At 34.3% G+C, this 22,485-nt stretch overlaps 1 protein-coding gene across 2 annotated transcripts in view; it reads right to left on the reverse strand.

The window, feature by feature from the left end:
• Positions 1-215: 215 nt before the first annotated feature.
• NUP54 (nucleoporin 54) overlaps positions 216-22,485 on the reverse strand; it is a 31,099-nt gene continuing 8,829 nt past the window's right edge. For both annotated transcript variants that reach the window (XM_032261067.1, XM_032261068.1), the window contains 9 exons: positions 19,790-20,016; positions 17,790-17,977; positions 16,525-16,721; positions 15,233-15,287; positions 14,659-14,752; positions 9,761-9,868; positions 3,587-3,706; positions 3,184-3,294; positions 216-1,056 (listed from right to left, as the gene is read on the reverse strand). In XM_032261067.1, coding sequence (XP_032116958.1) covers positions 928-1,056; positions 3,184-3,294; positions 3,587-3,706; positions 9,761-9,868; positions 14,659-14,752; positions 15,233-15,287; positions 16,525-16,721; positions 17,790-17,977; positions 19,790-20,016 — 1,229 coding nt within the window. In that variant the 3' untranslated portion in view covers positions 216-927. The remainder of the gene's footprint in view (positions 1,057-3,183; positions 3,295-3,586; positions 3,707-9,760; positions 9,869-14,658; positions 14,753-15,232; positions 15,288-16,524; positions 16,722-17,789; positions 17,978-19,789; positions 20,017-22,485) is intronic.

The following is a 22,485-nucleotide window of genomic DNA, read 5'->3' on the forward strand; positions in this document are numbered from 1 at the left end:
CTGCCAAAGGTCCCTCGCAGCGGGCAGGAGAATCGATATCTGAAGTTTTATTTGCCATACCCTAATCAAAATGTAACAGCACTGACAAAAATCCTTAAGAGGGAAAAATCAGACTTAAGACTAAAATTTCTGAATTGTGATTATGAATTTAGTACTTTTATGTGGACATAAATGGTCATTCCTCAAAAGCCAAATAAAGCACAAGACAGAATATATAAAATTACAAATTAAGAATTTATTTATAAGTTTTCATCTTTTTAGAAATAAAAAGTTTAAAAAACAAAATGGTTGAAAAAATGGTTAAGTAATTTTGTCATATCCTAATTGCTTAGGTGTGTTCTGTAAATTCCAAATAAGTAAAATAATATAAAAATACATATTCAAATCTTTATAGAACAAAAAAGAAACATTAATCATTAAATACTTTTGGATTTTCTTTACTCCTCCCACAGATGAGTTCACAAATATAAAAACTGGTGTACAATTATACTCTGAAGTACAAATCTCCAACAACAGTCAAGTAATTTAAGTTTCTTCTGTTGTGCAAAGTAGATTATTTTGTATTTACTTGGTATGGAAAGCAAGAGTACAGGCTCAATGAACAATAATCATTAAACACAGCTTATGTTTAAGAAAATGCTGTTGTAAAAATGTACAATAGTACATATAATTTTGGTAATTATGCACTTCTTTTAAAGTAAATACAGCTTTTAGATATTAATCTTTCAGAGGTTTTCTCTGAAGAGCTGTGAGGTGACTATGTAATTTCAGATTTGATGAATAGTAATTTGTCAGTAAACTTCTCAAAAAACCAAGCCAAGAGAGAATTGTTTTCATTTTCCCTCCACGTGGTCAGTTTCTTAAGGAAGGGCTGATGCAGTAAGAAGATGCATTTTCACAAACCTCTACTACACAAGTTGTGAACTGTCAACTAAAGACACCACCTCTGATGTGGATGGGTTCATTCAATCCATGTTCGACCAACTTTATATCTTCTAGATCATCTTTAATGATGCTAATCAAATGGCTAAGGCCTTCCTGTTGTTGTTTCAAATGCTAGAACAAATTAAGAAACAACATATTAATGCATTAATGTATTAAAACTGCAAGCTAGTCACAAGAAAAAGGATTCCACGTTGACTGTTTTACTAGGAACACAGTAAGTGCTCTAAATATAGAAGGCATGCATATTTAAACATTTGTAATACCTTTTGCTAACAGTGAAAGACAAACTTTAAAGAATGAAATCAAACAAATATATAATGAACAGTATCTTCCAACAAAAATGTTTTTTAGATAGCTATTCCTTTTATCAACTTTTGATTAAGGCATGATGATAAAACAGAACTCAAAGAAGGTATTCAAATATAGATGACTAGCAAAATAATATTCTGAAAACTGAGAATATTCATGCTTTGAACTATGAAGTACATAGTGATGATAATGGTGATGATGACTATGGATGCTAACATTCTTAAGACTCTTCCTTATGGGTTAAAGTGCTGTTTTAATAGCTTCACTGGTATTCACTCACTTAACTCATTTAAAATCCTTCTGAGCACCCTTTGGGGTACGATTATTATTTCCACAGTTAAAGAAACTGAGACACAGGCAAATAACCTGTCCAGGGACATAAAGTAGATGGTAAGCCATGATTCAATCCCAAAACAATACACTGCTCATCCTTTATTCCCAGTTTTATTGCACATATCAACTGTATTTACTATAACTATTTATTACAATATACTGGAATCTGTTAATTTATTGCAAATACTTAAAACAATGGAATATAATTGGTTGAGTGTGTAATGTCCAAGAACCTAGAAGCCAAACTAGTTTTTGGTTGCACAATACCAGCCATATTAATTCTAAAGCACATAATAAAATTGGATTTGTTGATGATATAACCTTTATCTAAAATCCTCAGGGTCATGCCAACAGGCATTAGCTAGCTAGAATATTCCACAAAGTTCATCATCTTAATATATTTTCTTTAGACACAACTGTTAATTTTCATTAAACCAATCTGCATTTATACTAATGAAAATAAGCCAAAGCACTGTTTTCTCAACTGTTTCACACAAGGTGAAAACCCTAGAAAAGTGGTTGGAGATTCTGGCCACCTCAACCTACCTCCATCCAGGTCACCTGAGGGCTTAAGGGCTAGATCAACATGTTCGAAACTTACATGCAGCAGATAGGCAGGGAAGGTATTATCTACAGCAGTTGCTTCTCAAACTTTAACGTGCATACAAATCATTCTATGATCTTGATAAAATGCAGATTGAGTACATCTGGAATAATAACTGAAATTTTCCATTTCTAATGACCTCCCAGGTGCAGCTACTGCCTACACTTTAAGGAGCAAGGTCTAGGGAACTTTAGTGTCTCTACTACCTCTAAATTCATGTTTTTGGCAAGGAGAGAGACAATTCACTTTTTAAAAATTGTGGCAAAACAGGCATACCATAAATTTTGCCTTTGACTATTTTTAAGTATACAGGTTAGTGGCATTAAGTACATTTATGCTGTTGTGCAATAATCAACACTATTTTGTTTAGAACTTTGCATCTTCTCAAGTTGAAATTCTGTACCAATTAACAGTTAAGTTCCTTCCATGCCCTCCTACCCTCACACCCTGGCAACCACCTTTCTACTCTCTATTAATTGGACTACTAGGTACTTTTCATAAGTGAAATCATAAATATTTGCCCTTTTACGAGTGGCTTAATGAAGCATAACTTCAAGGTCAAACTGCATTGTGGCATGTGTCAGAATTTCCTTCTTTTTTTTCAAAGCTGAATAATATTCCATTGTGTGTATATATACTACATTTTGTTTATTATTTGATTGACTCGGATTATCTCCACATTTTGGCTATTGTGAATAATGCTGCTATGAACACAGTTGTACAAATATCTATTTTGGGTCCCTGTTTCCAGTGTACTTGGGTATATATCCAGAAGCAGACCTGCTAGATCATATCGTAATTCCATCTTTAATTTTTTAATAAACACTACGCTGTTTTCCATAGATGCTGAACCATTTTACGTTCCCCCAACAGTGCAAGAAAGTTCTAATTTCTCCACATTCTCACCAACACTTTATTAGGATGAGAGCCATCCTAATAGATGTGAAGTGGTGAGCTCACCCATTAAATAATGCACCTCATGCAACACTTACCTGCTTGATTTCTCTTAAAAGATCTGCATCTATGTAATACCTTTCTTCAGATCTGACTGCTCCAAAATGATTCTGCATCCTGATTTGAGACATCAGTTCATTTAGTCGGCCCTAAAAGTAAGACTGAGTCAAATTACAACTGCCGATGAAGACTTGTAAAAGAGAATGTTTTCTTTTGAAAGGATGGTTTCAAAACCATCTATTAAAAATTTGTTTCTCTCTCTGTACATTATATTTGAAACACCAATGCTAGCCAAAAGTACCATGACTGAGTTTAGAAAGGAAGTTCTAATTGGCGATAACAAACACAAGTTTACAAAATTCCTGCTTGAAGATTACATAACATTTTGTCCACAGATCCACCTGAAACAAATTTTAGCATTACAGTCTTAGAAGTGGTTACCTTGAACTGAGTAGGTGCATTTAGTTCACCCTGTATTGTATCTAGCTGAACTCGCAACTGCTCTTCATCAGCCTGAATGGCATAACCGCTCTTCCTTTGAATTTCCTGTTTGATTAGGACCTATACAAATAAAAACCAAATAGAATTATCTCTTTTTAGTTATGCAGGTAATATTACAATTAGTTGCTGAAAGGAATCAGCGGAAAATTAACTAGGAGGGTTCAACAGTTCAAGATTTGAATCACGTTTCTGTCCATTTTAACTAGGTGAAAGTTATCAGATAAGTACACTGATGTACACTTGATTGTTTGAGACAGGGTCTTGCTCTGTCTCCCAGGCTGAAGTGCAGTGGCGTAAACACAGCTCACTGGATCCTTGACCTCTGGGGCTCAAGAGGTCCTACCACCTCAGCCTCCTAAGTAGCTGAAACCACAGGTGTCCATGACTGCACCTGGTTAAATTTTTTAGTTTTTTGTAAGGGTCTCACTATGTTGCCCAGGTTAATCTTGAACTCCTGGGTTTAATTAAGTGATCCTCCACCCTTGGCCTCCCAGAGTACTGGGATTACAGGTGTAAGCCACTGTGCCCAGCCAACAATTTTGAAACTATGGTACAGCTTAAAAGCAGTACAAAAAAATAGGCAACATAATACTAGTTTTAGACATTTATTCACAGCCTTTCTAAATAAAGTGTTCTTTAAGGTTGAGTCCATAATATTTAAGTCTAAAAATTATTTCTTGGATTTTGAGATTACAAAAGCAAAATGTATTCTTTAAGAAACAATACAATGTAAGAATATAAAAGACAAATTTCCTTTCATACCCCCAAGACAAATAGTACTAACTGATGTTCATTCTCCTGTACCTTTCTCCTTGCTCCTACAGAGAGAGCACACATACACAGCTCCAAAATAAAACCATACTGTATATATCACTCTGTGACATGCTTCCTTTGTTGTTGTTTTGAGACAGGACCCCACTCTGTTGCCCAGGCTGGAGTGCAGTGGCATGATCATAGCTCAATGCAGCATTGATCTCCTGCCTCAAGCAGTCCTCCCACCTCAGCCTCGAAAGTAGCTGGAATTACAGGTGTTCACCACCATGCCTGGCTACTTTTTCTTTCTTTTTAGTAGAGATGAGGTCTCCCAATGTTGCCTAGGCTGGTCTTGAACTCCTAAACTCAAATGATCCTTCTTCCTCAGCCTCTCAAAGTGCTAGAATTACAGGCATGGGCTACCATGCCAGGCTGCTTCTATTTCTTTTCAACTTAACAATACATCGGGAGAAAGGGTCTAATGCAGTGGCCTCTAAAGGCAGACTCGTGATTTGCTGCTACTCTCCAAGCCCAGCTTACTCTGTTAAGAACAGTGCAAGTCCCTCCATACTCTCATCCATGTTCCTACAACTGTATCTTTTTCATGAACACACGCACACACTGACTCCTTTTTGCTCATCTAAATTTAAAAAAAATTGATTATATATATAATTAACAAAATTAAATTTTATTATAAATTAAAATTATAATTTTATTATCAAAATCTCATGAAATTCCTTAAGTATTGCTCTAATTTGTTATTTTTTTAATGGCTGCATGCTTTTTTGATGTATTAACCAATAATCATTACTGTCTTGATGGATATACATTTTCACTACAAACAATGCCATAATAAACATTTTTGTAGGTTTGACTATAAACAATGCTATAAACATTTTGTAGCTTTGACACTACAATGCTATAATAAACATTTTTGTACATATATCTATTTAGCTGGTATAGATCTTTAAGAATAAGGCTGTTTTAAAGTATGTACATTTTCAGTTCTAAAGCTGCTAGATTGCTTTCCTAAAAGAGCCTAATGATTCAGATTCATAAGCCACACATCAGTATATCCTTTCCCCACATTCCTATCAACAACAGGTGGTGTTTCTTTAAATTTTTCCCCACCTGATGAGTGTAAAGGGATCTCTTTTTTTTTTTTTTCTTTACTCTGCAATTCCCAGATTTCTAGTAAATTAAAGGGAGCATCCTTTAATGATTAAGAACTATTTTGCATTTGCTTTTTCTGTGAACCACCTTTATACATCTTTTGCCCAAATTTCAATTGGGTTTTATTGTCAAATTATAGGATCTCTTTGTATGAATATTAATGCCACAGGTAAAATCAATGCTATTTGCAAAATTTCCTTTTCCTAAACTATCACCTGATTGTTGACAAATGGCTTCTGGTATCTTTTGCTATACACAATTTTTTATGTGGCCAATTTTGGTTTATAGTTTCTAGCTTTCTGATCAAGTGTCTTTCAAATCCCAGATTGTACATACAGCTTAGAAGGTTTCTTAGAGTTAAATCTTTAGTCCACTTTATTTGTATATGATGCAATAGTCTAATTTTATTTTCTTCCTTATGGATAGTTATACTCCAGCATTATTTATTAAATAAACCCACTGAACTGAAATACTGCCTTTGTCATATATTATATTTTCAGCACACTTGCATCTACTTGTAAATTCTCTATTCTGTTCCATGTGTCTTTCTGTCCAACCACATGCAAATGTTACATGGATTCCATTACAAGAGGTTTAAAATAGGTTCTGAAATCTGGTAAAGAAGTCCCCTTCACTATTTCTTTTTTGTTCCTGAACAAGCTAGTCTCGAACACTTACTCTTCTTTATAAACTTAAAGAAATTTTAATCAAAAATTTTTTAGAGATGAGTCTCACCATGTCACCCAGGTAACAGGTGCAGTGGCTATTCACGGGCACAATCATAACTCACTACAGCCTCGAATTCCTGGGATGAAGTGATTCTTCTGCCTCAGCATTCTGAGTAGCTGTGATTATAGGTGCCATGTCATCACACCCAGCTTAATCAATTTTCAAAAAGCTGTAATTCATTTTTAATTTTGTAAAGTGGATATTAAGTATTCTAAGAATATAGTTTGTAAATACCTATACCTTCCTCATAAATATATTCCTGAGTATTTTACAATTTTGTCACCATAGTGAATTGAACATTTTCCTATTTCCATATAGTATAAAGAAAATCTGATTTTCGTAGTTTTATATCTAGCCAGCTTACTACACTAATTCTATGGTTATTCCCTTGGGTTTTCCAGATATACAATCATATCAGCAAAAAGAGATCACTTAACCATTTTCCCAATGTTTATATTATTTCTTTGCTCGTTATATTTATGAAAACCTCCAAGATAGCAATGAATAATAATATTGGGTGTCAGTGTCTAGTTTCTAAATGTGACTTTAGTGTTTTGCCTTTCTGAGTATTTGCTATTCATTCTGAGTATTTGGTTTCAGTCTCTATGTTTTCCATTAATGTGTTGCTATATAATAAGTCATGTTGATAGATGTCCTCTTAATAAGACCAACCCTGCAATCCTGAAACAAACTTTACTTGGTCAAAGTATGTTTTTTAAGAAATTGATAAATAGCTGGATTCTCTTTGCTTATACTTTATTTAGAATTTGATTTTTTGGTCTGATTTGAGGTATACTCCACATACAATTCACCTGTCTTAGGTGTACAGTTCTATGATTTTGGTAAATACTGTTGTGTAACCACCACCATGATTAAGTTACAGAAGACTTCCATCACCCCAAGCTCCTTGTAGTCACATTTCTCTCTTCATCTATAGCTCCTGGTAACTACTAATCTGTTATCTGTCCTTACTTTTCTTTTGTATAATGTTATATAAATAGAATCATGCCTTATATAGCCTTTAAGTCTGGCTTTTTTCACTTAGCATAATTTGCATGTCTTTAAAATAGCTGTTTGTAATTTCTTTTTTTATGAGGTGCTGCAAACAAACAGAAATGTAAAATGGTACAGCTGCTTTGGAAAACAGTTTGGTAGTTCCTCAAAAAGTTAAACATAGTGTCACCATATGACACAGCAATTTCACTCCTAGGTTTACACCCAAGAGAAACAGATGTCTACAAAAACACTTGAAAATAAATTTTAATAGCAATATTATTTATAATAGCCAAAAAGTAGAACCACCAAAATGTCCATCAATTGATGAGTAAAATGTGGTATAATCATATGATGAAATTATTCAGCAATAAGTGAATAATAATCATTTACTGGTACCTGAAGTACTATTACATACCACAACACAGATAAACTTTGAAAACATTATGCTAAGTATAAGAAGCCAGTCACAAAAGACCATATATCATATGATTCCATTTATATGAGGTTTGCAGAACAGGCAAATCTATAGAGGCAAAACTGGTTGTGTGCGGCCAACAGATTTGCAGTGAAACGGGGAAGTGACTGACAATGGGTAGAGGTTTTTTTTTTTTTTTTTTTTTTTTTTTGGGATGGAGTTTTGCTCTGTTGCCCAGGCTGGGGTGCAGTGGTGCAATCTCAGTTCACTGCAACCTCCGCCTCCTGGGTTCAAACAATTCTTCTGCCTCAGCCTCCCAAGTACCTGGGACTGCAGGCGCACACCACCATGCCTGGCTAATCTTTTGTATTTTGAGTAGTGACAGCGTTTCACCGTGTTAGCCAGGCTGGTCTCGATCTACTGACCTCATGATCCACCTCCCTCAGCCTCCCAAAGTGCTGGGATTCCACGTGTGAGCCACCAGGTATGGGATTTCTTTGTAGGGTGATGAAAATGTTCTAAAATTGATTGTGGTAATAATAGTTATATAAGTCTCTGAATACACTAAAAACTACTGAATTGTACCCTTTTCATGAGTGAATTGTATGGTAATGTAAATTATATCTCAAGCTGTGAAAAAAGAACAAATGAGGAAGCTATATACATTATTCCTTAATTGTCTGGAATAATTAAAGTAGCACTGGAATTAGCTCTTTAGTGGTTAGACAAAATTCGGCAATGAAACTATCTGTCCTTGAGGCCTTTTTCAGGTTTCATCTTTCATTTTTCCAGCTGCTTCTGTGGTATTTGTTTAGTTCTCTGTAATTTTGGTAATTTTTATTTTCATAGAAAAATCAAAACAAAACTTAGCCTCTGAGTTCCAAAATTTGTTACCCTAAAGTACATGCAGTATCATCATTTTTTTTTTTCTTTTTTGTGAGACGGAGTCTAGCTCTGTTGCCCAGGCTGGAGTGCCATGGTGTGATCTCGGCTCACTGCAACCTCCACCTCTCAGGTTCAAGCAATTCTCGTGCCTCAGACTCCCAAGTAGCTGGGACTACAGGCGCACACCACCACGCCTGGCTAATTTTTTGTATTTTAGTGGAGATGGGGTTTCATGTGTTGTCAGGCTGGTCTCAAACTCCTAAGCTCAGGTAATCTACCCACCTCGGCCTCCCAAAGTGCTGGAATTACAGGCGTGAGACACAATGCCCAGCCCATACAGTATCTTCTTATTCTGTTTTGTATATCTATCATGATGTCTCTTTTCTGACTACTAATTTTGTATATTTTGCCCTGTTTTTCCCTTCTTCTGGCTGATGAGATGCTTAGTGATTTTAATGGTCTTTTCAAAGAACAGTTTTTCAATTTATTCTTTCCATTATTACTTTTTTTAGTCTTTCACTGATTTCACATTTATTTCTTTTTAGTTTCTTTTGTCTTATCTTGATAATCCTTTTCTAATTTAACATGAATACTAAGTTCCTTTATTTTTCACATTTGATTTTTTAAAATCAGACTTGTTTATGGCTGTAAGTTTTCCTCTGAGTACAACTTTTACTGTTTCCCACTGGTTCTGGTATGTAATATTTCTGTTTTCAAGATAATCTGTAATTTCAGTTTTTGTTATTATTCTTTTAATTCCTCCTGTTAATTTGGAAATTCTATTATTGTTTTTCACCCATTACAGTTACACTCCTTTTTCTAGCACTCAAAATCAAAAATGTTTCTTAACTATTTTATGAAATTTATGAGACATCAGTGATCTCACAGAAGCTTCCCTTGCACCAAGATGCTGCATTTCTTCAGTGCTTCCCCTCAAACTCTCACTAAAGTATGAACTTTAGGATATTTTTATTCTCCTCACTCAAACCTATGAGATCTGTTTTCCAATTTCAAAGTTTTACTGAAAAAGTTCGGTACTCCTAGTTTCACAATGTTATTATTTCATTTTAGTCTGTTATTTTCTATTATAAAAATCTATGTTCATCACATTATTTCACACACATAGCCTTATAAACACTGGTGAAAAAAATCCAAATTACTACCTGTAAAGTTCTATGGGAAAGATCCATGAGTTTCCTCTTGTATTGTGCAATTTTGGCTACAGATGTAGTTTGATTCTTTTGTAGCTCACTAATATCTTCAGATATGATCTGTTTAAAAAAAAATTGGGGGGGGGGAATCAAATATCACAACTATTTATCAGTTACACCTGTATGGAAATTCTAGTCTTGGAATAAGCCCGAGATTCATCCCTCAAAATATAAACTCTTTTCCTATAAATCTGTGCTTATATTTCTTCCCTTTTTACATACCTAGAATTTTTTTTAAAAGAATCATGCAAAGATATCTTTAGAGCTCTAGGAAATTTAGCAATGAGGCAATATATAGAAAACATAAGCCAGGCGTGGTGGCTCACTCCTGTAATCCCCGCACTTTGGGAGCCCAAGGCAGGCAGATTACTTGAGATCAGGAGTTTGAAACCAGCCTGGCCAACGTAGTGAAATCCTGTCTCTACTAAAAATACAAAGAATTAGCTAGGCATGGTGGCATGTGCCTGTAATCTCAGCTACTTGGGACGCTGATGCAGGAGACTCGCTTGAACCCAGGGGACGGAACTTGAAATGAGCTGAGATTGTGCCACTGCCCTTCAGCCTGGGCGACAGAGACTCCATCTCAAAAAAAAAAAAAAAAAAAAAAAAAAAAGGAAAAAACTAGGCTGGGCACAGTGGATCACTCCTGTAATCCTAGCACTTTGAGGGGCTAAGGTGAGAGGAATGCTTGAGACCAAGATTTTGAGACCAGTGTGGGCAACATAGCAAGACCGTGTCTCTATACAAAATAAAAAATTAGCCAGATATAGTGCTGCATGCCTGTAGTCCCATCTCCTTAGGAGGCTACGATGGGAGGATTGCTTGAGCCCAGGAGTTTGCGGTTGCAGTGAGCCATGCCACTGCACTCCAGCCTGGTCAACAGAGAGAGAAAGAGAGAGCCCAAGACCGATCAAACTATTTCAGAAGGAAAAAAAGAAAACACATACTTCAGAAATAATTAAGGAATTTGAATATGGAATATAGCCAACAACCAGGCCTGAATGGAAAAAATAAGATGACATCTAGAGGGTGTCTTAATAGACAATTAGCCCTGTATATAACTACTGATAGAAAGTACAGTACATTTCAACATTAACTATTACAGAATACTTGGAGGGAGTAATCAGAGTGGAGAGGAAAAGGAATGATACTGATTATACAACTGGATACATTTTTATGCCTCTAGATCTTTGACTTGCTGTTTTACCTGGCTGAAATCCCACTATTCTGCCTTAGGAAGTCTTAACCTTACAGGCTAGGTTAAAATCTCGCTATTTCATTAAAGCATCCCAATCAGAATTAATCCCGTAATTGTCTCAACCATGATTAATCTTTCTATGCCACTGGTTTATATTAACATGTCATAAGAGAGAGGATAAGAAGATGTACAAGACATATTTTAGAACATCCACCTGTGCACATCACCTCTTAAATAAACTTTCCAATGACAGGCCATGCCGAAAGGACAAAATTAGGTCGCCATGTTATATATTACATAACCTTGGCAATCTCCCCAGCCCAAGTTTGAAAAATCAGCAGGGTTTTTAGATGTAAGAATAATTATGACATTATTTTCTACAAGTAATAACCAAAATAATTAGACATGTTACCAGTCACAGTATTTATTAACAAATACTAAAACCATCTAGGAATTGATCCAAGAAAGAATGCACAAGATTTTAAAAGGGGATATTTAAAAATTATTTCAAAGGACATAAAAGACCACAATGATTAAAGAGACACACCATATTCATGGATGAAATGATTTATTAAGATTCAATTCCCACAAATTAGTCTTTGCATTTAATGCAATTCCAACCACAATTCTAGCATTCTAGACAAATTGATTCTAAAGTTTTTATGGAAGAATAAAGATCCATAAAGACACAGAAAACTTTGAAAAGAAGAACAAAGATTAGAGATTCATTCTACTAGATATTAAGATACACTACAAAGCCATAAGAGTAAAAAAAATAAAAAAAAGTGGAATGGGTATAAGAACAGACCAACTAGCCACTGAAACATGAGAGGGTCTGGAAATAGATCACATATATGTGAAAACTTAGTGTAATTAAAATTCTTTGATAAATCACTGAGGAATATCAAATTTTTTATGAGCAATATTAAAAATAGGGACCCACTATTTAGAGAAAAATAAATCCAGGTTCATACCACATACTTTATATAAAGGTAAACTCCATGATGACAACAAAAGGCTCAAATGTGAAAGGTTAAACTCTAAAAATTTTTTTAATGCAGGAGACTCTCAGACTTTGGGATGAAAAATTAGGACAGAGTTAACAGAGAGATGAGAAACTAGAAGATATTTACAATGTTATAAACAAATAGGGACTAAAATCTAGGACGATTACTGAAGTTCAATAAAGAAAACATAGGAAGCCCAATGGAAACACTGGCCAAAGATATGAATAATTTCAGTTCCAGACAAGATGGACTAAGCATATGCAACCTCAATTTCTCCCATTTAATATAGCTATAAAACTTGGATGGAATACATGGGGCAGCTATTTGAGTACTCTGGCAGGAAAACAGGGAAGATATAAAGTACCATGTAACTGGTGGTGAGTTTACCCATTTTTTTTTTCCCTCAGGCATCCCTAGTCTGGTTTCAACCAGCCTTAAACCTGGAAATGAGCATAAACGCTGAAAGGGAGCTCCAAGAAAAGTCTGGTAGTTCTAGTGGGAAGAGAAATATCATACTATCTAGTGAAAGGTTTCTCAATTTCAGCACTGTTAATCTTGGATAATTCCTTATTGTGGGAGTACTGTTCTGCACACTGTAGAATGTGTGCAGCATCTGGGCCTCTACACATTAGATGACTGCAGCACTCCCCAGCCGAATCTCCAGACATTGCAAAATGTGCTCTGGGAGACAAAATCACCACCACCACCACAAGCCACTACTAAGAAGTACTGCTGTAAGACTTGAGATGATAATAAAATGAAATGCTAAAGAAAAGTCCAAATAACCCAAAAGAAGGCAGAAAAGAGGAAACAGGAATGAACAACAGAGACTGCAAACACAAAACAAATAATGAAATGATAGGACTAAATCCAAACTTTATGCTGTCTGCAAGAATCTTCAAATATAATGATATAGGTAGGTTAAAAGCAAAAAGATGGACAAAGGTATGCCATACAAACACTTTTTATCAAAAAAAGGTAGCATAGCTATGTTAATATCAAAGACTTTAGAGTGTCTAAGTGTCCATCAACAGATGGATAAAGAAAACATGGTGTGTATGTGTACACATATATACACATACAATAGACTACTATTTAATCATGAAAAAGAATGAGGTGCTGCCATTTGCAGCAACACAGATGAACTTGGAAGACATTTTAAGTGAAATAAGCCACGCATAGAAAGATAAATCCTGTACGTTCTCACTCATGTGGAAGATAAAAAAGTTGATTTTGTAGAAGTGAAGAGTAGAATAGTGGCTATGAGAAGTGGAGAAACAGCAGGAGTAGGGCACTGCCAAAGGTTGCTTAACAGATACAAAAGAACAGCTGGATAGCAGGTTTAAGTTCTAGTGTTCTATGGTACTGTAGGTAACTATAATTCACAACAATTTACTGTATTTCAAATAAGTATAGGAGTGAATTTTCAATGATACCAACAAATCATAAATATTTGGGGTAATGGATATTCTAATTACCCGTATTTGATCATTACACACTATATATGCATGTATTGAATTATCACACTATGCCCCATAAATATGTAGTTATATGTCAATTAAAAATAAAAGAAAAAAAGCCATTAGAGGGATTAAGAGTGATATGATATAATAATAAACGGTAAATTTGCCAAAAAAAATCCTATATAACAGTCCTTCAAACTATTAATACATGAAGCAAAAACTGAGAAATGAAAGGAGAAAAACACAAAACCATAAGTGTAGCTGTAGATTTCAACTCTCTTTCCCAACTAACAAACAGAAAAATCAACAATACAGAACTAAATACTATCAACCAACTGGATCTCACTGACATTAATAGAAAACGTCACCCAGGAACTGCAGAGAATACACATTATTTTCATAGGCTCCTGGGTTATAAAACCTTAGCAAAGTTAAAAGAATTGAAATCATCCAAATTTCTATGACCTTTAAGAATCTTTAAGAATATTTAATTATGAAGGTCTACTTTTTTTTTGGACGGAGTCTTACTCTGTCACCCAGGCTGGATTGCAGTGACATGATTTCTGCTAACTGCAACCTCTGCCTCCCAGGTTCCAGCGATTCTCATGCCTCAGCCTCCCAAATTGCTGGCATTACAGGCATGTGCCACCACACCCAGCAAATTTTGGTATTTTTTAGTAGAGACTAGGTTTCACCATGTTGGCCAGGCTGGTCTTGAACTCCTTATGTCAAGTGATCCACCCGCCTTGGTTTCTAAAAAAAGTCTACGTTATGAAATAAAATAGTAAGTATATTTAAGTATTAAATAATTTTAAATTTGCTTCGTCAACATACAATAATATACGAAGACAATTATATGTCAACATAAAAAATCCTAATTATAACCTTCATTTTCATAAGGCCCCATAAATAATAATATGCAATCCTTGACTAAAACTAGAAACACAGTTTAATTAATCCATTAAGCCAAGAATTCTACATTCATTATTATATCAAATCAGATTCATATGATTTGGGGACTTCTATCATAAAGAAGGTAGTTGTATAAAACTGTAATTATTAACCTACAGTATATGCTACATTGCTTCCTATAAAATAGTAGCACACATAGTAAAAGGAATTAAATGTCTTTAATCCTTTTCCCTACTTCCAGGGCCAGAGAATGAAAAGCTAAATGCTTACATCTAATCTGGTTTGATGCTGCTTAGTCATCTGATCTTGAACCTTCAGTCTTCGGAGAAGTTCCTTAAAACCCACCATTGGTACAGGAATTAACCTGAAGAAATGCAGTGAACAATTTTCAGATCTTAAGCCTATTACTACAAAATTCCAGAAGTTAAGGTTTTAATAATAATATTCATATAATTTTACATTAACTTTCTAGGGCTCTAAGGCAGATCTACTATGCCTATGAGATAACCATGTTACACCAAAGAGATTTTATTCAACCTTCGTATTTTACAAATGAGGAAATAAAGTTCAGTCAAAACATTACATTATTAAATGCAATTAGATTTTTCCATTCCTAGTTAGTTCTCACTATGCTATGCTGCCTTACCATAATCTTTTTTTTTCTTCTTAATTTTTTTCTTTTTGTTTTGGCTGAAGCTTTAGCTGGACAATAATCAATATTTTTTTAAAGCAATGAAAATAAACTTGCCTCATATGTAAGAATTATAATTAATAGCTCTTATTTATTTGCTCCCCTAGTAGCAAATATTAGTTCTTATATGAAACAAGATGAAGACATACTTACTTTTCAGAATCAGGGTTATCTACCTTGGCCTGTTCCCAGATAATAGGATCAACACCTACCACAAATAAAAAATATTTTTTCTAAAACAATTTTCTGTTTTTATAATGTGTATGACACAGGCTTTCCTATAATAAGACCCTAAACCCAGAAGCTATAATGAAAAGTGACTGTCAAATATGATCATGGTAAGAATACACATTTTTGCAGGATAAATAAAGCTCAAAAAAAGTACAAACCGAAAGGAAGAATCTATAACTTATAGGATAATAGATTAACCTCCAGAATACAGAAAGAGTTCCTATAAATCAAAAAGACAAAAAAATCTAGAAAATGAGAAAAGGACAGAAATTAACTCACAAAAAATACAAATGTGGCTAATAAACATAAGATAATCAATTTTTAAATTAATTATTTTGCCACCAGTGACCAGGAAAATAACATTCCTGTTATGAATGTAATGGTAGAACTTCCCTGGAAGGCAAATTGGTAATATCTAACATATACAATATGGACTCAAAAACTTCATTACCAGAGATCTATTCTAAAGAAATACATACCAATGTGTTCTAAGACATGTTTACAAGGATGCTGTTAATTACTGCATAGTTTTTAATAGTGAAAAGATAGAAAACAATTTAGAGGTGTTAAGTAAAGGTGTATCTGAGGAATACTATGCAGTGTTAAAATAGAGTAAGATTTATCTTCACATGTTGACATGAAAAGTACTAAGAAATACTATAAGTGAAAAGGCAAGCTGCAGATGTATATGCAGAATCCTTTTTTAAAGTACCTACATGTAAATATGCTTACATTTCAAATCACAGATAAAGGATTAAACAGAGTACTCTAAATTGATAGTAGTTACTTCTGGGGAAGGGAAGTAAAGGTAATCTATCACACAGTCAATCTAGTTATGTCATCCAGAGTATTTTACAGTAACAACATGTTCAGGTTTTGCTTGAATATTCAGTTAAAATGAGATAAGTTAGAAAAAAATAAACCAAAATTTTACTAGTAAATTACCTTTAGGTAGATGGATTATGGACTATTTTTCTTCAGTTCACTATTTCCTCAAAATTTCTATTTTAACATTTACATATTAGCTGTATGATAAAAAACTAAATGAATAAATACATACAAATATTCAAAACTATTTCCCAAATAAGTGGATATGTGATGACTAGTTTTATTAACCTTAATAACCAACTAACATCTTTGAAATAGGGGGAATATTTAGTTCTAAATCTTTTTTTTTTTTTTTTTTTTTTAACTCTGTGATTCTAGAAACATACCAGCAGGAGGATTCTGTAAAAGCTGTTTGATCTGTGCAGGAGAAAGTTCTGTTCTAGTCATAGAAAGGGTTACACCAAGTTGCTGCAACTGTGTTTTTATATTGGCTTGTTCAAAATGGGCATATAGTGTTGTAGCTGGAACTCTTCTTGAAGTACCATTTGGTGAACGCTCAACAACGTAAATGACAACTTCTGTCCTGAAGGAAGAATAACCAATTTATAAAATATGGAGCACAAAACCCATAGCCACAAACTTCAGCATTGCAGAGCATGTGATTTCAGAAGGGTATAAGTTGAATTCAGAGATGGTTGTTTTAGGAGGCAATTAAATGTTTCCCTTTTTTTTTGAGCAAGGTTTGGTCTGTTGCCCAGGCTGGGGTGCAGTGGCGTGATCACTGCAACCTCAAGCCCAGGCTCAAGCAGTCCTCCCACCTTAGCCTCCAAGTAACTGAGAATACAGTTGCACACCGCTGCATTAAGCTAGTATCTATTTATCTATATATTTTTTTATTTTTGAGAGACGGAGACTCGCTATGTTGCCTAGGTTAGTCTCAAACTCCTGGTCTCCAGTAATCCTCCCACAGGCATGATGAGCTGCTGTACCCAGCTGTTTTCTTCTTAAATCTTGGAAAATAAGAAAGTTCTACTAATGTAATGTTCATTTACAAATCAACTTAAATGATAAAATTAAAATGAGCCAGGTAAATACGAAAATATTTGTAAAGGGGTTTGCTTAGCTGCAAAATTCTATGTAAATGTTATTTATTATAGGAGATTCTGAAATTTATGAGTTGCTTCTCTAAAATTAAGACCACAAGCAAAATCTGATTCAATTACTGCATCTCATTAATAATCATTCTTCCAAATATCCTAAAACAAATGTCTCGCCACTAAGACTGAGAATTATACTTAGGTCAAGGGAAATAATGCAATAATATTTATCCATGAATGAACATGAACAGTAATCAGTTAACATTTTCCAATAATGTCTTTGTGGCCCTCAATTTGCACACAGCTATGACAAATGGTCCCTTCCTGGCCTGAATGAAAATCTGGAAAATTATTAGCGTCTAATAAGTTTAAAAATCGAAATTTTTTAAAACGCTTTCAAGTAAATGTTTTTATAAATACTGAATAATCACTAGCTGAGAAAAGGCATTTTGCTCTGAAATTTAATTTGTGCTTTAGCAACAAAAACATTATTGATCACTCTCTTTGGACCAGAAATAAATACACAGAAATAGAGTATATTTATATATACTTACTGATCATCTGGCAATGTTTTAGTGCCCTCTACATTTACAGTAAGGGTCTGGTTTCCTCCCAAAACTTTATGCAATGATTCTACCAACTGTTGCTGTTGGCTTCGAATCTCTGTTTCTTTTTTGTTGAAAACTAAAACCACTAGCCCATCTTCATCTTTATTACTGGGCATGCAACTATATCCTACTGCCTGTGGAATGACAAAATAAACGATATAAAACATATGTACAGATCTTAAATCTGGTGTTTAATATCAATAGCTTAATATCTGCTAAAATGCAAAAAACAACTTAATGTCTGGTAATGAAGGGAATAATGATTCTTTCCACCATTTTGTGCCCTAGGAGGTCATCAAATTATAAAAAGAAACTATTTTATCCAGGAATAACATAAATCTACAGAGTAAAATTAAAATTTCCTCTTTGAGAAGGTAACTAAAGAGCTTTCTCCCTAAAAAATTTTGATATTCATTATTGTTGGTTGTTTCTGAACCATATGCATGCCATTATAAAAGTGACTGCAAAAATCGAGTAATTATAATTTATTTCACTATACAGATGGTTCCCAACTTATGATTTTTCCATTTTATATGGTGTAAAAGCAATATGCATTTAGTAGAAACCATACATGAAATTCTTTTAGTTTTTTATTATAAAACTGTTATTAATATTATTATAAGATGGACTTGGCGTTATATATTCTGGCCAATTGTACACTAATGTAAGTGTTCTGAGCGTGTTTAAAGTAGGCTAGGCTAAGCTATGATGCTTGGTAGGTTAGGTATAGTAAATGCATTTCTGAATTACAGTATTTTCAATTATGATGGGTTTACTGGGATGTAACCCATCATAAGTTGAGGAGTATCTATATATCTGATTCACGGAATTTTAAACTAAGTTTTAAATATATAAAGAACTAATTTACAAATAAATACTTTTAAATCACGGTAATGGCACTGCCAACTTACAAATACCATAAAGAATGTCTTTATCACTTTGTTTATATAATACAAAACTTTATGAAACAGGCATTTTTTTTACCTATTAATATGACCAACTATACTTTTCTAAAGAATTGCTCTTTTAGCTAGAAGCCTTTTATCACTTTCCATACTTATATGCAACCTTTAAAAAAGAATTTAAATTAACTCCAGTGTACATTATGCATTTTACATTATACACTAACTTTTAAAAAAGAAAAAAGTTTAAATTGTTACATTCAACTTATGTCTATTACTGAATATCTCTTATCGACTAAATAAATCAAAATTTCAATTACATGCACTCAATATACTTTTTGTTAGTGATGAGACAAAGAGATATTCTGTAACAAGACAGGCTGACCACTTTAAGGGTCTGATCCTCAGCCTCACAGCTCCAAACACAGGGTTATGTACACATTGATTAGGTTTAAGACCAACTAGGCAGATGTAACTCATAAGCGGCTGAGGTATAAACTGGATTGCAATACATAATTTGTTATGTAAAATGCATTACCAAATGAACCTAAATACTCTCACTGGCTGATAAACAGATGTTCTGAAGAGACAAATGAGATTGTTTGGTAGGGAAGGAATAAGAACAAAGAAAATGAGCAATATTGTTTTAATAGCTTTGGGATTATACATGCCAAGGGGAATTCCTGTCTGCTAGTTAGGGTATACTTTCCTGGCCAATGTTAAATGAATACCACTAAATTATAGTTTGGTGGCTCCCCTTTATAGATGCCAAGCAAACCATTCTCTTGTTTACATTTTTTTTTTCAGTTATAAATCACATTCTAGTCACACCATCCTTTAGTCATATTCTGGTCACCTTCAATCACACATATGTAAGAAATGACTTCAATTTTAAAATTTCTATATTTTCAAAATAAAAGCATAAACATATCATGTTCAAGGAGAAAAGACCACAGCAATTGTTATCTTGATATTAATTTAATCTAAATATATCTTCTGTTATACATACTCTTTAATTGAAGACAAAAACAGTATTAATAATACCTTAAATCGGCAAAAGGGATTTTCTTGTGTGAATTCCACTGGCGGAATATTATTGTTGAAATACCCTTTTCCTGTTCCCCAAAAGGCCTGCAGTTGATTCCATTTTGCCAAAATAGCATCTCTCTCATCTCCCAATAGCGTTGGAGCAGAAAGAGCACTTGCAGTATTTATCAGCTGGTTCGACTGGGTAGGAGCTTGTGTAGGCTGACTGAAGAGACCACCTAATGCTAAAAAGGTACCCAAAATTAGTATTAAAAACAAAATTTAATCCAGATCCTAGGCATGGTAGGCAAAATAATGCCCCCCCCCCCCCAAGATGCCCACATCCTAATCTACACAACCTACAAATGTGTTGTCTTACACAGCAAAAGGTAGATGTGATTAAATTAAGCATGTTGAGAAAGAGGATTATTCTGGGTTATCAGGATGAACTCAATCATACGATTCTCAAAAGTGGAAGAGTGAGCTCAGAGTCAAACAGATCTGAAGATGCTATGCTGTTCGGATATGGCAAGATAGAAGGAGCTGCAAGCTGAGAAATGCACGAAGACTCTAAAAACTGGAAAACGCAAGAGAATGGATTCTCCCCTAGAGCCTCTAGAAGTAACACAGTACTGCCAAGACCTTCATTTTAGCCCGTGAAACCCATTTCTGGACTTTTAATCTCCAGAAACTATAAAATAATAAACTTTTATAGTCTTAAGCTACTAAGTTTGTGGGAATTTGTTATGGCAGCAATAGGAAACTAATACACTAGGACAAACCTTACAACATTAAACTTGCTTTTCTAAAATATTTTTTCTTGAGACAAGGTCTTACTTTGTTGCCTACGCTGGAGTGCAGTGGCAAGATCATGGCTAGCTGCAGCCTCAACCTTCTGGGCTCAAGCAGTCCTCCTGCTTCATCATCCTGAGTTGCTGGGACTACAGGAGTGCACCAACATGCACCTGGTTAATTTTTTAAAATTATTTTTTGTAAAGACAGGGTCTTACTATGTTTCCCATGCTGCTCTCAAAACTTCAGAACTCAAGTGACTCTCCTGCCTCAGCCTCCCAAAGTGCTGAGATTACAGGCATGAGCAACTGTGCCCAGCCCTAATCCAAATTAACTTCATTGCCAGAACACAAATTGAATCCACAATATTAAACCCACCACACAAAAGAAAGAGAGGAGAAAGAAGAGACGAGATCAGGGAGGCGAGAGAGGGGAGGGGGAGAGAGAGACAGGAAGGGAAAAAGTCCATGTGGATAAAGAAAAGTCTGTAAAGATGTAGAATTAAACAACCTTTATTGTTATTTGTATAATAAATATAAATTGGGGGATACGAAGTAAGCTTAAAAATCATTGTTATATCAATACCAGCTTACTAAACATTTTCCTTTCTCTTATTGTTAAAAAACACATACAGTAGTAACAAATGGATTAACCATCAATATTCTAGCCTGAAACTTTAGATGGCTGTGTAACTTTGGGCAAATCAGTTAACCCCTCTGGGATACCAATTTCTTTTTTTTTTTTTTTTAATTTTTTAATTGCATTTTAGGTTTTGGGTTACATGTGAAGAGCATCCAAGAGTGTTGCATAGGTACACACCACCAGTTTCTCTAATGGAAAGAAGGGCCAAGTTCTTAGGGTAGATAAATATTTCCCAAAGTGTGAGATAAGTATGTCATTTTTTAACAAAGGGAGGAGCAAGTGCAAGGCTCAGAACTTAAGGCAAAGGTATCTCCCTACAATTTATTAACACTATATTTTCTTTGTAATTAATTTCAATTACCTTTTCCTTACAGCAAATACTAGTTTTCTACTTACAGCAACAAGGTAAATTTTACTTTAAAATAACTGTATTTAGTGTTTCTATGTAAATTGATTTAAATTCTTAAATAGTAATACAAACGGTATGTAGATAAAAAGAAAATATAAATACCAAAATGTCCTGAGTTTTAAAACACTGTATTAGATATTATTTAAGTTCTCTTTCAGCTCTAAACATTGAAAATACCACAAGGTCATGGGGCTTCTACAGGGTTAGAGAGAGGCTCTTTTACTCTCCAGAAAAGTATTAATTCCCAAATGAGTATATATAAACATTGGAAAGCACTGGACTAGAGCACAGAACACTTGAATGCTGGTTTATTATAAGCTCACTTTCCACCCTTGACCAAGAAATTCCTGGGCTTTATCTTCAACTTTTAAATGAGATTAATCAACTGTGATCTCTATACTGAGACATACATAGTTGGCCTCCCCTTTTACACGTCACACTGAGTTATGACTGAACCAGTTTACTTAAAGTTCACTAGCTGGAGGGTGTTGAACTCAAATTATGAAATCCAATAGACTCTTTTCAAGACAGAATAATATTCGACTTCTTGTACTTTCCTACCTTTTCAGAGCCCTCCTGCTGCTGATTCCTTCAGCCCCCAAAAGAAAATCTTCAACTTCTGTTGAATATATTTCCTCCTTGAAAGCCCTTCTCCCTTACATTTCCTGGTAATACAGTCTCTCTTTTTTAAATATATAAACACATTCATTCATTCACTCACCATTAATTCATACAACAAATATTTACTGGGTACCCACTAAGTGCTCAGAGCTAAATAAATATTAAAGATACAGTGGTAAATAAGGTGGACAAGGTTCATTAAAGAAAGTGAACACATCAAACAATAATATTAACAATTGTTATAAGTCCT

Source organism: Sapajus apella, unplaced genomic scaffold (assembly GCF_009761245.1).
Source record: "Sapajus apella isolate SASKATOON/1434 unplaced genomic scaffold, GSC_monkey_1.0 scaffold121, whole genome shotgun sequence".
Classification (NCBI taxonomy): Eukaryota; Metazoa; Chordata; class Mammalia; order Primates; family Cebidae; genus Sapajus; species Sapajus apella.